The sequence below is a fragment of the Peromyscus maniculatus genome, chromosome 15 (genome assembly GCF_049852395.1).
Source record: "Peromyscus maniculatus bairdii isolate BWxNUB_F1_BW_parent chromosome 15, HU_Pman_BW_mat_3.1, whole genome shotgun sequence".
In the NCBI taxonomy this organism is placed as follows: Eukaryota; Metazoa; Chordata; class Mammalia; order Rodentia; family Cricetidae; genus Peromyscus; species Peromyscus maniculatus.
The window spans coordinates 70,317,708-70,335,098 of record NC_134866.1 but is presented as its reverse complement, the minus strand read 5'-3'; the positions used below and the strand labels follow the sequence as shown (position 1 = coordinate 70,335,098).

The 17,391-nt window shown below is 42.5% G+C and overlaps 1 protein-coding gene across 1 annotated transcript in view; it reads right to left on the bottom strand.

Moving 5' to 3' along the window:
• The window catches only part of Acot12 (acyl-CoA thioesterase 12), a 41,615-nt gene that overhangs the window by 3,569 nt on the left and 20,655 nt on the right, over positions 1 to 17,391 (bottom strand). Inside the window, exons 6-12 of the mRNA XM_015998979.3 lie at positions 9,551 to 9,707; positions 8,835 to 8,954; positions 7,858 to 8,008; positions 7,271 to 7,326; positions 6,933 to 6,996; positions 5,968 to 6,051; positions 1,033 to 1,166 (exon numbers count right to left, since the gene is read on the bottom strand). Coding sequence (XP_015854465.1) covers positions 1,033 to 1,166; positions 5,968 to 6,051; positions 6,933 to 6,996; positions 7,271 to 7,326; positions 7,858 to 8,008; positions 8,835 to 8,954; positions 9,551 to 9,707 — 766 coding nt within the window. The remainder of the gene's footprint in view (positions 1 to 1,032; positions 1,167 to 5,967; positions 6,052 to 6,932; positions 6,997 to 7,270; positions 7,327 to 7,857; positions 8,009 to 8,834; positions 8,955 to 9,550; positions 9,708 to 17,391) is intronic.

Below are 17,391 nucleotides of genomic sequence, written 5' to 3'. Positions count from 1 at the left end.
CTGCAGTGTTCTGTAGCTTTGGAGGCTAGGCCTGAATGGAACCTGTCACTACAGGGTAGTTGACAAGGCTCACAGCTCCATAGTCATCCCTAACCTGTGGTAACACCAAAACTTTTGATTCTCAAGTCCCTTATGTACAATGACATAGTATTTTCATGATAACATTTGCATATCCTTCAGTGTGCTTTAAAACATCTCTAGACCACTTATACAAAGTAAGTGACATGTTGAATAGTTGCTATACTATTTAAAGGAAGAAGTAAAAGAAATATGTACATGTTCGATGCTGTGCACAACCCCCTCACACACACACACACACACACACATGCACAAACACACATTTTTTATCCAAAGTGTTTAAATACGGAGATTGGGACCTACAGAAGATGGTTATGACCAATCATATTCCAGCAAATTTGGAATGGAAGAGACAGCTTCAGGAACGCTGAGACAGAAAGTGGCAGGAGAGAAGTGGATAGATGGGAGCAGGGCATGATCAGGTCATCAAGAGAGAGTCAAGAGAGAGCAGCAGGCAGAGTTTTTCTCTGGCACTCACTGCTAGCTTTTCACCAAGACTTGTGGCTTCATAGGAAAAGATCTCTGGGAAGACACGGAATACCTCCTCCAGAGCCATGAGGCCGTGTAGTAAAGAAAAAGGAGTGTGTGCTCCAGAGCCTGGCCAAGCTGGATTGCAGAGCAGGCCCTGACACGACTGTCAGTGCAGCCTTGGCCCGGCTCAGAAACAGGAACAGCATCAGCTTTGAATTTGTCAGGAGTGTCGGGGCTGTCAGGAGTAGCTGTGGGGCCGCATGTGCCAACTCAATACAGACGACAAACAGATGGGTGTAATGATGACGTTGTGCATGTCAGTATCACCCGATGCAGTAGTTTGGACAAAGCAAGCTCTAAAACTTCTCTAAATTCCTGAAACAATATATCATGCGTTGGGCCGTGGAGATGAAGTATAACTGAGGTTATTCTTCAAACAATGTCAGGCTGGACTAAGAAAAAAACATTTAAGTTTGTTCTCACATGTAATGGGGGTCCCACAAAGGTCTCATTGTGAAGTCGGACAAGAGATGATAAGCCGTGTGTGCTGGACTGCCAACACGCTTCTCAACCTTAACAGATATGGCATCTTGTTCTTCCAGGGTATATATTTTGATCTAAAAGATATGAAGAAAAATTAAATTATAAGAGAGAGCTATATTTTTGCTTTCGGAGACACTCACATACACACATGCTGCTGTCCTAAGTGCCTGCACCAGTTAAGGCATCTATCAATGGAAGCCAAACAATAACTTCACCTCAGTCCTGGATGCCCAGAAGCTGAGCAGGATGCTAGTTCTGTGCCATCCACATAGTATGGGGGTGAGTTCATTTGTATCATTTTTTTAAATGAAAAATAAAGAACAAAAGCTAGTCTATCTTGATCTCTGTGATATTTCCTGCCTCTGAACACTAAAGACAGAGAATGTCACCACGGTGCTAGACAGACCAGTACCTCCTCTACCCTAGGGCTTTAGAGACAAGATTGTGAATGACACCACTCTCTCAGGATGTCAGGCATGTCTTGAGTAATGTAAAGGTACCCAGGAAACAAGCCAACTGTCTCTAGGACAAACTCAATTTCTCTAAAGGACCCCGGGAACACACTTCTTCCCCACAAGTATTCTTGGCTTTCTGAGTCCCAAGGCCAGTTTCTAATATATAGTATCTGTGAGATAAGCAGGAGCCATTTGACATATACTTAAACACTAATATCATTTCTGTGGCTTTGAGCTTTCTTCCAACTTTTTTTTTTAAAATTATCAGATCTTTGTGTTCAGCTAAGAGCACATTTCTATTCTGCTCATTTTCTCCATCTCTCTCAGGGTGTTTTGAAGTTAGTGTTGAAATTTTCCATCTTATAATCATTCCCATGGCAACCAGCTGGGAGAAGACAAACAAAGACAAGGTTAGGACTTCAACCACAGGAATCGGGCAGATGGAAAGAAATCAAGCTGTGAAGATCTGACCTTTATTGAAGCCTATATCTGTACCTAATATCGTCCTCACTATGAGAATGAAGGAATGAGAAATAAACTACAGGAAGCTTAGGCAGGAAACGAACAGGTGACTACTCGCTTATGTAAAAAGGCATCCCTTCCAGGCCATGGGTGTCTTCAACTCCAGCCTGCAAAGAAAGGCCTGGCCTAGACTGTGAGCATTCATCAGAGACAAACAAGTCCAGGCGGAGCCCCACATGGCTGCCAACAGCCCAGAAGCCAAAGGAAATCCCCTGGTGAAAATCCACAGAGAAGCGTGGTGGCCAGGCTACCGGCGCGCTGCAGAATCAGTGGAGCTGGTCACATGCTTGCTTTGGGACTGTCATGGTCTCCTTTGGTGAATCAGGGGGTGGTGGTGAGAGAACATTGGGCTGAACACTTGCTAAGAGTTGAATCATGGTCCCCTCCTGCCCACACTTCTATGGGAGAGCCCTAATCTCTTGTGCCTTGTAAGGTGACTTTATATGGAAATGGGGTCTTTGCCAATATGCTTCATTAGAATGAGGTCATACTGCAGGAAGGTGGGCCCAATATGACTGATGTCTTTATAGAAAAGGAAAGCTGGACACAGACATGCACATGGGGAGCACACTGTGTGGAGATGAAGTCAGAGATTGGGTGATGCATCTACAAGCCAAGGCTCAGGAGGCTGACTAAAACAGTCTCTTCTCACAAGCAACCAGCCAGCCTCCACTTGATCTCAGAACACCCCCTTTCAGAAGAGAGAACCCATAGATTCCTATTGTTCAAGTGACCCAGTGAGTGGTCCTCTCTTGTGACAGACTTAGGAAATTAAACCAGTAGTTTTCCAGCAAGCTTCTCTCCAGCTTCCAGACGTATTTTATCCATGAGCCAAAAGGAGTAGCCACCATTAAATTCTACCTTCACAGATGGAGCTCACTGACTTATCCATAGTAGATGAGTGAATGGCATCTATTCCTTCCCTGAGAAGGCAAGGGGAGCAGGAAGTCCTTCTTATTATCCTGCTGCCTGAACCAATGTCATGGATGCAAACGAGACAAAGAAAGGCAGTGGTCCATTTTGGCTCTTTTTAGATTTGCCAGAGAAAAGCCACTGTGGAGTTGAATGAGATGCTCCACACAAGTCTCTGGCATTTGGATCCTTGGTCTTCAGGTGGTGGCTGTTTGGGAAGGATTAGGAGGTGTGGTCTTGTTGAAGATGGTGTGTCACTGGGGGTGGGCTTGTGGGGGTGGTGGGCCCGTGCCATTTCCAGGGTGCTTTCTCTGCCTTCTGCTTAAGGTTGCGCCGTGAACTCTCTGCTGTTCCTACCACCCATCGTGGACTCTAACCCTCTGGAACGTAAGCCTAATGAAACATTTTCTTTTAAGTTGCCTCAGTCGTGGTCATGGCGTCTTGTCACAGTCGTAGGACAGTAACCAATCCAGTTTTGGCTCCATGGAAAGATTCCCAAGCTACCCAAGATACTGGCTTCACTTTGCTCATGGGGATGGAAGTACATAGGATTCATAACCAATTCCGGTGTCTGGTGAGATTGCACAGTTTATTCTCTGAAATGAAGCTTAACACAAATAGCTCCAGACTCACTGAAGCAAGTCTGCGCAGACTCCATTAGTGGGACTGCTTTCATCATAATAACGCTCTGCTCTGATCTCTGCTTGGATGCCAACTAGTATTCCAATAAACATTCTAGACTTTTTGTACCAATTGGTAAATATGTTATTGAGATTACAATAGAGACAGGAAGAGGAAATTACTTTTTTTGAAACAACATTTCACTGTGTAACAGCCCTGGCTATCCTGGGAACTCACTCCGTAGACCAGGCTGGCCTGGAAGTCACAGAAATACGCCTGGCTCTGCCTCTTGAGTGCTGGGATTAAAGGCGTGCGCCACCACTGCCCAGCAGAAACTACTTTCTGTAGAGGCCTAGGGGCACCAGGGGATTACGACAGACGACAAGGGCTGGGGATGGGCAGGTGGCACTCTGTGCCTCGTTTGTCTCCTTCAGCTTTTCTGAGACTAGATCCCCTCTGGTCAGCTGTCTATACCAGGATCTTTCCCATAGAGGACTTTTGGGCAATCTATGCCATTTTTGTTTTCACCATTTTGGGGGGACACTCTCAGACTTCAGATAGTCCTTAAACTAGCCATGTCTGTCAGGCCAGCCCCCACCCCCGTGATAATTTAGCCCCTGGAGGACTCTGGAGGTGTTCAAGCTGAGCACCGCCTAGAGAGCTCTCTTCATCTTCTCTCATGACACTACCTCCAAGAGATGAGAATCTCACCTTTGGGGGCGCTTTGGTTGTTGCGTCTGTCTGTACCTTAACCTGCCTAAGTTAGACCTGGCCTCTCTCTATAGGCGAAACACTACAATATCTCCCTCATTTGCAAACCTCCCTAGATAATTCTTGAGCAGTTTCATGTGCATGTATGCCGTTTCTAGATTTGCCTTTGGCTTCTTGTATTACTTTTAGTTATTTCTACCCTTAAATATAGAAAATCAAATATGCATTAAAACCTTAAGCATTGTCCAATTTTATTATAAATATAAGACTTCAAATCCAATTACATTGAAAATAAGAATCAAAAATTGGCTGTGGTACACACTGGTGATACAAGTTCTTAGGAGAAAAATGTAATTCAAGGCCAGCTACAGAGTAAGACTGCTGGGGTGGGGGTGGGTAAAACCTATTGGTGATGATGCTCAGAAGCCAGCAAAAAAAAAAAAAAAAAAAAAAAAAAACAGTGAGAGACAGATTTCATTTCCAGAAAAGAAAAGAAGTATGGAAGTTCCTCCTATGAGCAACAGTGAGAAAGCAATGCTTGAGTTATTAAACCTGTTCCTGCATCACTGAGTCCAGTAGACCTGGGAACCTAGATCGCCGGATCTACAGGGCATAAGGAAGACCCTGGAAGGAGTCAACAGTGTGGACAGGGAAATAACCACAACAAAAAGGGAGAAGAAGAAGGCAAAGTGAGAACTGGAAACGACAAGGGAAACAACCCTGAAGTTCCTTAGAGTCCAAGGTGAGAGGGTTGTTTGAGTCTCATCCACACTGACACTGAGGCGGGACTGAAGGCAGGATGGGGCAACAGGTGTGAACTTGGACTGTTCCAGGACAGTCTGGACACTTGACTGCCTGTTTTCTGGGGTAGTGTTTCACTAGCAGACATACCCCAAAGCTGGCAACCCCGACTATCTTCCAAGGTCAGACACTACCATCTACCATGGTCTGAGAATGCAGTGGTTGAGCAAAATGTCCCCTAGAGCTTAGAGTCTAGTGATGTGGGCACTGGCTTTCAAGAGTCTGCCAACATCCTAAAATTAAGGCCCAAATGATACACACTTATTTCAACTGGATAATATGCCAAAATTGTATGCGAAGAGAGATACAAAGAAATTGAAACAAGGCTTCCCTCTTAAAAGGTTTATTATCTGTTTGGAAAAAAAAGATAATTGAAAACCTAAATTGCAATGTAAGGTTTAAATAGCAACTCATAGCAACTGTGGATGAAGCATCATCACAAGACAGAAAAGAATTCAAAAACAAATTAGTTTTAAAGACAAATTTGTTTCGGAGACATCACAATGAAATGAGCTACTAGAGAGAGAAGTGCATTACATGAAGAGAGAACTTATGGAGAAGTATTGGTCCTGGATCATCAAGACCATCAGGTTGGGGTGGATGGAAATGTAGAAAAGGGAGTGAGAGGTGAAAGGTGGGATGTGAGAACCCAGGCCTGCCAGGAGGCAGAGGTGTGGGGGACAGATGAGCAGTGCTCTAACTCATCCAGCAGGAAGGCCCAGGGCTAGAAAGAAGTCCACCTCTTGACAACAGTTGCCCCTTGAGCGAAGCATCGGATTGGCCTGACAATCATGATAACCATGCTGGCTTTAATCTGCTATGGGCAGCAACAGCATAAACATTGGGCACTTACCTTCTCCAAGGTGGTGGTAATCTCCCAACCGCTTTTGGATGCCAAATTTTTAAGAGCTTCCACATTGGCATTACTTAGGGATCCCTAAAACACACACACACACACACAAATTTAAAGCTATGTGTTCAATACATAGGCTTGGGGGCCATCATTTTCTGTTTCAATCAAGGCCAGTGTTGGAGGAGGCGTATTTTGAGCCAAAGTGATAATGCTGAGCACAAACTAAACTGTCTACTGCTAATATCTAACTTCTATCTCAAAGTCCAGACAAGGTAACTACGTGCTTATCAGATGTGTATGCTTTGAGTTGGTATCCTGAGCCAAGACAGATGCCCTTCCATGTGACTTGTAACAATGTGTGTGATACGTAAACTTGGATCCTGCATTAGATTTCGCTGCCAAAAATGTTTAAATTACTAATCCTTCTTTTCGAAAAAGTGTTTATTTTTATTTTATGAATATGGATATTTTGCCTACATGTATGTCTGTGCACCACGTGTGTGCAGTGCCTGTGGAGGACAGAAGAGGGCACCAGAGCTCCCGGAACTGGAGTTACAAATGGTTGTGAGCCTCCGAGTGGATGTGGGAATTGAACCCGGGTCCTCTGGAAGAGCTTCCGGTGCTCTTAACCACTGAGCCATCTCCCTTGACATAACTAATCCTTCTTGCTCTATAAGAGTTCAAGTTGATAAGCATGCCAATCGTTGCGAATCAAGGCAAGACACCAGATTGAGACATCCCATGCCAGCTGGTGTCATAACATCTTGGGGGCAGACTTGGGAAGCTGTTCACAGAGTTCAAATCTGACAGCAAGATAACCAGTGGCATCATTTAGAAATGGAGGGTTATACAGTTCACCTTGTTACCTAACCGTGTAGGTACAACCTGGCCCTGTTAAGCAAGGAGGGTTCCTGATGTTCCCTGTGTGATGTTCCCTGAAGCATTCCAAACTGTCAAACTGTTACCTTTTTGCTTATATCCCATTGTGTGTTGAGTGGAACTTCTTTTTTGTGGGAAATAACGTATTTCCTGAAAAAAATAAAATAAAATATTAAGTAACATTTTTTTCCTCTATGCTTAGTAGAGGACCCATGATAATTTCTTAATTTGAAGTTGATTGTTAAAAAAAAAAAAAAAAACCATGCTCTTTGGTGGGGGAATCAGGAAGAACCATTTCCAGGCTGAATCATTTTTAACTTTTAAGAAACATTAGGTGCCTTTTCTTCCCCATTATGTGGGACCCCAGGAGTGGCCAGTCAAATGGAGAATAGCCCATGAAATCCTCACACTTTATGTCTTTTACCTGCCTAGGCGAATTCTCCTTCTTGCGATAGCTCCCTGATAACGCCGAACATCATCCTTTAAAGAAAGAGTACAACCAGTCAGTTTCTAATATGTGGGCACTGCAATCCTTAAGTATCCTCCCCTAGACTAGCTGGGACTCCGCATCTCTGTGATACTTCCTTGTGAGGTCTGAGCCTCTCGGCGACCTTGACGGCCATTCATTTCCTTTTCAAAGTGGAGATTTTTTAAATTTCTGCTACTAAAATCACACAGATTTAACTCGAGAGTTTTTAGAGTGGGTGAGCATTAGCACTAAGTTGATTCCTGGATGAGAAAGACGGGTTTCCCATGAATGTGGCGCAGCATCCAGAACGGGATGCCCTAGACATGACGGCAGATTCCGAAAGGAGACACAGAAAGCCATATGCTCCACAACATCTATTGTAGAGAGAGGTGCATCACCAGAGTGATGTGAGGGGGGGAAAAACCCCATTGTACTTAGTTAGGCATAGAAGAAAGCAAACCTCCTGGAGACAGTGGCCGGTGGGAAGCTGCATGGAGCTCTGTGCCCACAGGTCACTGAAGCTTGCATGGTGACAAACTGACCTTTGATATGGGTTGGATTCTGGGGAAGATGATGGCCTCCTCCTGATCATCAACAGCATTGTAAATGAGAAAAGCGCTGTTGATGTGGCGGCCTCGGCCCTCGGCCCACTCCTGACAGTCAAAGGCCTCAACACGCACTCCAACTTCCACACTGCAAGGGGGATGCAGGGTGGTGGGCAAGGAGGACCGAGGCATGGTCGGCCTCCCCTCCCACCAAGCAACAAGAGGACAAGGCTCTGATTTTTCTCCTTGGATGTCAGCAAACCTGTACAACTACTAAAATCCACTTTGGGGTATTGCAGGAGTGCCTGAGTGAGTTTCTGTTTTCCTTTCCCACTGGGATACACATCCATTGACGTATTTAGTTCAAGGGGACAGTGAGTTAAACTGTGCTCAAAACACGTTTTCTTCCTTAAAAGCAATAGTACTATGGTTTAAAAGAATGAAAGGCTGAAGTTTGGCAGAAAACAGAGATACCCTCCCCTCTTATTATACATCTTAAAAAGAAGAAAATACAGACAGGTCGGTGGTGACACACACCTCTAATCTGAGCACTTAGGAGGCAGAAGCTGGCAGATCTCTGTGAGTTTGAGGCCAGCTTGAGCTACAGAGTGAGTTCCAGGAAAGGCTCCAAAGCTACACAGAGAAACACTGTCTCAAAAAGCCAAAAAAACAAAAAAACAAACAAACAAACCACCTTGTGAAACCTTTTCACTATGTACTGGGAATGACAAAAATAACTATGATGTTGTCTGAACTCACTACCATAAGCAACAAGCCCATCATGGATGCTGAAAGGAAGAACTCATTCTGGTAGGCTGGCAGGTACCAATTGGAACCATCCTGGGCCAGCTGGATGTCCCAACACTCTATGGGATAAAACAACTGGACGGTATTGGGATGCAGCCCCTACCCTCATTTGAAAGGAGAGCCCGGTTTGTGCATCGCTCTGAGTCAGAACAAGGAGCACACTTTACCTGTTCTGAAACGTGTTGTTGACTATGGCATTGAAGACGAGGCGGTCCCCAACTGCGGATGGTCCCCGGAATTTAAACATGTCCACAGACTTCAGAAAGGGGTGCCCATGGCACAGGCGGCTAAAGAAACGCAGGGAAGAGAAAACCAGAGATGGACATCCTCCAGAGGAGTCTCGTACACAGCCACTTCATTGAACGGCTGCCCTAGACAAGCAAGCAACCTGTTTTCTAAGCAGACAACTCCTTTGTCTCAAGAGGAGTTTGGAGGGGATCTGAAGACAACCTCCGACATTTGGGGGAACACAGCGGTTACTTCCTGAGGATGGCGGCTCTCTGGCATTGGTCTGTCTTCTACGGAAGTCCCTCCGAAAGCAAAGCAACGCTTTTTGCTGTCATTAGAGTGCCATACTCATCCTGACAGCTCCTGACAAAGGTCCCCAGTGTCCTGGGACTTGTCGATTGGGGTAGAACACAGTGAGGACAACTGCCAGCCAGTGTTGATCACACTTGTTCCTCAGCCTCCCCAGTCACTGAGCTGATCCAGAGATTAAAAGCCAAACTTTCCCTTCATAGAACAAATATGCCTGGATTGGTGCACAGAGCAAGAAAGGCTACAGAACAGACATTTCACAGCTTTTGCATAATTTATGAAAAGGGAAACCACTTCAAGCCATGTGTCCTGGGCCCCCACCCCCAGACCAACACACACTGAGAACCTTGCAGAAATGGTTGCCACCGTCTCCATCCATGCCATAATCTGCCCGCCAAATGTGTTTCCATGATGGTTGGCATGGGGTGGGAGGACGAGCTCAATGCTCTGGACGGAGGTGCCCATGGTGGTGGCCGTTCCTTCTTCACCATTGCAAATGGGATCTGTGAGGTGACGGCAGAGACAGGGGGATGAGCCACAGGACCTGCTCTGGACTTTCGCTTCCCTTCAGCAAACACAGCTCTCTTTCGGGAAAATGACATCATCCTTAAGACCTTACATCAAGGATGTGAGGGGGTTCTCAAGAGTGGCCTCCCTCTGAAAAGCAGCTGCTTCCAGTGTTCTGGGTTGATAACAGACCAGGAGGGCTCCTTAAGAGACAGGTAACCTCTGGAGACCCACAGAGATTTCCTAATGAGATCTGAGCTTGCTCTACCCAACAGGGCTGCATAAGGTAAGGATTTGACCACAGGCGCGTTTACCAAGTGTTTGGAAGGGTCTACACTTGGCTGTGTGGTATGCTTTGATCTAGCAAGAGTGAAGTCTTTGGACCCGCCCCTTGGCATTGTTATGAAAAGCCCTTTTGAAGAGACAGAAGGGGCTGGTGGATTTTGATCCAGGTCCTTTCAAAGCTGTCTTGTGTTTCTGTCTGTCTCCTCTCCGCTATCTTTCTATCTGAAAGTTTCTTATCCCTCTCTTCTCCTCATAGGAACCCTTTAAAAGGTGACAGCTGACCTCCCACAGTAACCCAGCCGGGCTTAGTGTTAATCCCAGCACTCAGGAGGTAGAGGCAGGCAGATCTCCATGAGTTCAAGGCCAGCCTGGTATACAAAGCGAGTTCCAGGACCGCCAAAACTACACAGAGAAACCCTGTCTCAAAAAACCACACACACACACACACACACACACACACACACACACACACACACACACAGAGAGAGAGAGAGAGAGAGAGAGAGAGAGAGAGAGAGAGAGAGAGAGAGAGAGAGAGAAATCCCCTACCTGTTAAGCAAATACACCAGAATTTTGATTAAAGTAACAGTTCCATTTAAACTGGAGCTTTCTGTGGTGGAAAAGGGCACAGAAGGGTCGAGATTTTGATGATGATCTGCCAGTATTTTGATGGTAATGATAGCTTTACTGTTGTATACCAGTGCACAAACTCAAGTTAGGTGCTTTAAATACAGACCATCGATCCTGTGTCAATTATCCTCACTGAAGTCACTAAAATCAGGTCTCTGGAGTGGGAGGGGCCACTGACACTATGTGGAGCCCCATAAACTGCAGCGTGGGGATGTGGTCCCCTATGCACAGTCACGGGAGAAGAGATATTTGCATCACTGCTCTTCCCTGTGTCCTCTGTGCCTTAGGACTCGGATATTTCATTTATTCACAGGTTAGTTTTACTCTCAGCAATGGAGAAGTCATTTGCTCTGAGTGCAAAGCAGTTACTACTTTGGCTCAGCCCTGCTGCCGGCATCACCCAGTAATTCGCATGCTGCTGTGGGAAGGAGATCTCCACATCCCAGGGACTGTGCTGGGTCAGCAGAGCTCAGCTGGCAGTGTGTTCATGTTCATATAAACCCAGCTGTCATTAATAGGAAATGGGCCATTCCGGGAGCAGCTTCTTCCAATTGACCAGAGTGTGGAACCAGGCACCTTTAGCTCCACTTCCTAAAGAGATTTTTAGATTCACAACTAACTGATGATCTGTTTCTTTCATTTCCGCCTTCTTCTGTCGATCATGTCTGATCTTTGCTGAGACTGTGGCAACGCTCCCATTGTTCTAGAAGAACTATCAAATCCTTCCCGTGACCTCCAAGCTCTCTGTCCGGGTCTAGCCTGCAGGACTACCAAACTCACCAACCAGCCCCTCCCCTCTTTCCTGTGCACTGTGGGATGACTCATCCCTAACAGGCTTGAGGGCCAGTGGGCCCAAAACCATTAAAAGGATACTTTCTGAGAGCCAACCTGTGTCTGCCTAAGGGCCTTAGCAACAGCCCCTGAGACATGATCTGGAAATAACTGAGGCCAATGAGAGGCAGCCATGCCACACCAGCAGATGCACATTCATCAGACACTCCTCCCCCCAGGGAGGGGTGGAGGGTATATAAGGTTTTCCTCTTCCTGAATAACTAACTGAGCTTGTTGTTTCAACATTCTCCCAGAGTCTGTGCCTACTTATAATAATTCTCAGCCACTTAAGAGATGAGATATCAATGGAGGTTCTCCCACAGGGAATGTTAAATAGCCCAACACTGTGCCAATATTTTGTATGACAGCTGCTGGAAGTAATCCATAAACAATTTCCTGAATCTATAATTTATCATTACACAGACTATATTTTACTAGCTGATTCAATGCAGATACCTTAGAAAGAATGTTTGAAGAAGTAAAGAAAATTCTGCCTTGTTGAGGATTACAAATTGCTCCTGAAAAGATACAAAGAGGAGATTCTATTAACTATTTAAGATCTAAAATAGGTCTACAAAAAAGTTAGACCCCAAAAGGTGCAAATTAGGAGAGATTGATTATGGACTCTTAATGACTTTCAAAGATTATTCGGAGACATTTCCTATCTGTGGACTGTTGTTGGGGTAAAAAAACGATGAACTGAGTAATTTGTTCAAAGCCTTAGAATGTGACAAGGACTTAAATAGTCCAAGAGAATTATCAGCTAAAGCTGAGAGAGAATTGGCCTTGGTGGAAAAGAAAGTACAGGAAGGATATGTGGATCATGTGGATTCAAGATTGATTACATTTTGGTTATTTTATCCTCTAAGCATTCTCCTATAGGAATTTGAATGCAGAGGGAAGATATTATACTGGAATGGATATTTCTACCAAATAAAGAGAGTAAAAAATTAAAAATTTATGTGGAAAAGATCTCTGAGTTGATTTTAAAAGGAAAATTGAGACTTTGTCAATTAGCAGGAATAGACCCAGCAGAAATTGTTGTACCTTTCACTAAGGAGGACATTGACAAATTATGAGCAGAAAGTGAACCTTGGCAAAGAGCTTGCAGTAACTTTTTGGGAGATACCAACAACAAATATCCCAAAAGCGAAAGAATTCAACTTATAAAGAGAGCTGATTGGCTCCTGCCTCACATTGTATAGGAAACTCCAATATCTGGAGCCCCTACATTTTATACAGATGCAAACAAACAGGAAAGGCAGGTAACAAATCATAAAATTTAAGTTAAGTGGTTCAAAGTCCTTATAATTTAGTTCAAAAATTGGAATTATGTGCTATTTTGATGGTATTAATGGACTTTTTGGAACCTCTCAACATAGTTACTGACTCTTAGTATGCTGAAAGAGTGGTATTACATATTGAGACTGCAGAATTTATCCCTGATGAGTCAGGATTAACTTTTTTATTTATTCATTTACAAGATATTATCAGGAATAGGAAGCATCCCTTATATATAACTCACATCTGATCCCATATGGGTCCATCTGCCAGGACCTCCACCACAAGGCAATGACAAGATTGATAAGCTATTGATAGGAAATGTACTGGAGGCCTCAGAATTTCATTAAAAAACATCATGTCAATAGAAAGGGTTTAAAAGGGGATTTTTTTTCATAACCTGGCAACAAGCCAAGAAAATTATAAGGAAATATCCCCCTTGTCCCTTTTACAACCAGACTCTACTACCAGCAGGATGTAACACAAAGGGTACTCAGAGGAATGAAATCTGGCAGATGGATGTGTTTCACTTTGCAGAATTTAGAAAATTGAAATATGTACACCACACCATGGACATCTATTCAGGATTTCAATGGGCAAATGCTCCGAGTTCTGAAAAGACTGATTCTGTAATCACTCATTTGCTAGAAGTTATGGCCATCATGGGCATACCTGCACAAATTAAAACTGACAATGCTCCATCATATGTCTCTGGTAAACTGAAACAGTTTTTTGCTTATTACAATATAAAGCATATTACAGGTATACCACACAATCCTACAGGCCAAGCAGTCACAGAAAGATCAAATAGAAATCTAAAGGATGTGCTAAATAAACAGAAAGGGGTAACAACACCACCCTCCCCAAGAAATAGATTCCATAATGCTCTATTAACTTTGAATTTTCTCAGTGCTAATGAGAAAGGAAAACAGCTGCAGAGAGACATCGGATAATAGAAAGAAACTACAGAATTAAATCAGCATATGTACTTTAAGAATGTGCTGACCTCAGAATGGAAACCAGGATGTGTGTTACGTTGGGGACAAGGTTTTGCTTTTGTTTCTCCAGGAGAAGATAAGCTATGGATATCATCAAAATTGATAAAGGTTCGATTTGAACAAGAGAGACCTCTTAATTAGAAGAGGTGATAGTTCATCAACCAGTATGACCATCCAATTTAGATTAACTTATACCACTAACAAATGCTTTTCATTTAGTCAGATATAACTTGCCAAAAGGGAACCTCTCCAAGAAGGTTTTTTGTTTTTGTTTTTCAGGAGAATGAAGGCTAAAGAATCTGAAGAACACTGGACAAATGAAACATCTGAAGAAAAAGGACAAATCATTCAGAAAAAAAATGTCCCAAGAAAAAAAGTAAATTGACCTCTTGGTTTATCACATATAAAATTTCATAAGTCTTCCTAAATGTTTGTTTCTGCTGTTCTCTATAGATGCTTGTTATAAATGGTCTTTATGTAGTCCCAGTTCAATTAAAAATTAAAGCTAGCTTTGGAGTTGGAGAATGTCTCTCTCCTTCTCTAAACCCAAACATGCTTGTTAAAAGAAAATGCAAAATCTCTGTATCATGTCATAAGAGCCATCTGATATGGGACAGAAGAAAACCAAAATTAAGGGACTATTCTATTGTCACTAATCTCACAATTCTTTGAATTTATTTTGACTCTTTAAAATTTTTCTTAAGGTATGCATTTTATATCAAAATTTATAAGATTAATGTATATATTTTTTAAATTTTGTCATGATATTAATGGACATATAGAGTACTAGCTAATTCTAGAAAATAGGCTTCATCTAGCTGCCTGTACATGTTTTTGTGTTTGAGTCTCTATCAGTTTTCTGCAGGGAATTATGACCACACCTAATAACAAACCTAAAGTCTCCAAAAAGATAATGGGGTCCCACAATGACGATTATATCAGGACAATAATAATATCACTAAGCTGACAAACACCACCCAAAGATCGGCTTTGGACTACAAACTGCTCAGGACAATTTCAAGATGGCTAGCTGAGATGATCCAACCTCACAGACTACTTGAGCAAGGACTTGAGATAAGCCCTGCACTTTTGCATTATGCAGAGACTGGACAACAAATGATACAGCTACCTCTCCCAGGACTTGACAATTAACTCCAAATTTTTCTTTTCAGGATCCCCTAAAGATGCCTTCACCCCCAAACAGCAAGAAGTAATTTTAAGAACATGACACCCACATTCCCAAGAGGTGAGGTAGGTGGTTTTTGGTTTTTCTATGAATTTTGGATAATTGTCATTGTTTAGGATGATTGGTTACAAGTTGTTATTGTTAATGGTCAGGAAAAAGGCTAAACAAAGCAGACTAGATTTAAGGTTCTTGTTTGAAAAAAGAAAAAGGAAAAGGAGGATATAGGTAAGAGGTTGATTATTGAATCTACTGTGAAAAAAAAAGACATCGAGATGATAGAATAAAGGGTAGATTATTGAAACTACTCTGAAAAGAAAAAAGAGAGGATATAGACATGATATAGATTTAAAAAGGTAGATTATTGAATCTACTTTTAAAAGGCAACTACTAGTTTTAAATATTTTCATTAGATTGGATTTTTATATTGTATACAAATTATGTATATTGATACAAATTTGAGATTGATTTTGTTAAAAAATACTGTACATATAGTTCTAATCTTGTTCAAGATATTGTACCTATACAGTTCATTTAACAATGTAATATAATGCAATTTGCTAATCCTTGAAAGTTATTATTACCAACTACTAGGATATAAAGAAATAAAAGTTAGTAGTTAGACATTATAATTGAACTTGTAGTCATATTAGGTATTTTTCAAGGTCAAGCAGAGATATATTTTAGATAGACAGGTCATGTTCAAATCCTTCAGAGATCTACAGAACATGGCATTTAAGATGTTTTAATGGCATAGATTTTTTTCTTTTTTTATGACTATGAGACATGTCTGCTCCTGGCAGCACCAATCTACTTTAGAGAAAGTGATGGGAATTGAAGAAACTCCACATGGAGGTAACTTCCATTGTAGCCAAAGGTAGCCACTGGGCAACAAAGTGCCCTTGCATCGACTGCTGACAGTATGCTGTCCAAAATGGACAGACAGGACACAAAACAAAGGACTGTCGATCCTTGCCAAGACAAGGTAGGAAAGCTCTTTAGAAAATCCTGCTTCACAGATGAGTCTGTCAGATATGCTAAGCCTGTAGGCTGAAGATGATGCCCCAACATTGCAGAGAAACCTTGGGTGACTGTCCAGGTAGCTGGCTGTTTCTGTCATAACTCACATTTTTTGAAAGTCACTTGTTTGTACTTCCTGTTTTACTAGGTAATATTATTTCCTTCTCAGGTCTCTGAGGGAGTTGAAGATTAGGTAGTTATAATTATAGTTTTCTCCATCAAGAAATTCAGAAAAGAAACTCAGTAAGAGGTGTAAAGTATGTAAGTTTGAAAGACATCAAAACATAGTTTGGTAATGCAAATTAGGATAGGAGATAAATTTAATACAATTCTTTCAATTCACTAAAATAGGATGGATAATAAAGTATTTTCTCTGAAATTTTCAAGAAATTGTGCAAATGGACTAGACATTGTTGATGTATTTATTGCTTATATATTGTATATAGTTATTGCAATTATTGTATATAGTTTTTCTTACATTAGTTATAACATTTTTTATTTTTTATTTTAGACAAAAAAGGGGAAATGTGGTGATGTATTGTGTCCCCCAATATTGTGCACCCTAATAAAGTTTATCTGAGGATCAGAGGAAAAGCCAGCCATAGTAAACATAGAGGTCAGGCAATGGTAGCACACACCTTTAATCCTATGACTCAAAAGGCAGAGATCTGACTGGATCTCTGTGAGTTCAAGGCCACACTGGAAACAGAGCCAGATGTGGTGGTACATACCTTTAATCCCAGCACTAACCATAAAGGTCTGGAAGTCTGTACAGGAAGACAGGAAGAGACAGAGCTAGGCAGGAAGAGGAAGTGGTGTAGCTGGGCAGAGAGAGGAAATGAGATGGCAGAACAGAAAGGCATATAGGCATGGGTATACAGGAAGTAGGTCTCTTTGGCCAAGGATCTCCAAGTGGTGAGAACATGGCTGGCTTCTTTCTCTGATCCTCAGATAAACTTTATTAGGGTGTACAATATTGGGAGACTCAATACATCACCACACAATCCCCTTATTTCCTTGTCAAACTTTTTAGATCATCTCTTTGTTCTTGAATCACACTTTGATTCTCTTTCCTTTCTCATCTAATTAAGTAAGTAATGGCACTGCACATTGCCTCTAAGGTCTCATGTTTAACGGGCACTCAAGCACCAGGCTGCATCCCAAGCCCATACTCCATAAGTTACAGTGACCTTGTTACTCTGTCATCTTCTATGAAATAGTCTTGATGGACCTCCTTCAAACTTTGTGGTTCTGGTGTCACTTCTAGATCTTTGGGTCTTTATTGATTTCAGTCTTTGTGAGATTTCATTGGAAGTCCTGTTCCCAGGAAATTGTGGAAGTCCCCAAAGCTTGGCCAGTCTCTTATCCACAGTGGATTTATATGCTGTTGCAATAACAGGGGGCCTAGAAGAGGTCCATAGTACACTAGCAGTCATGTGACCTGCTTCTGCA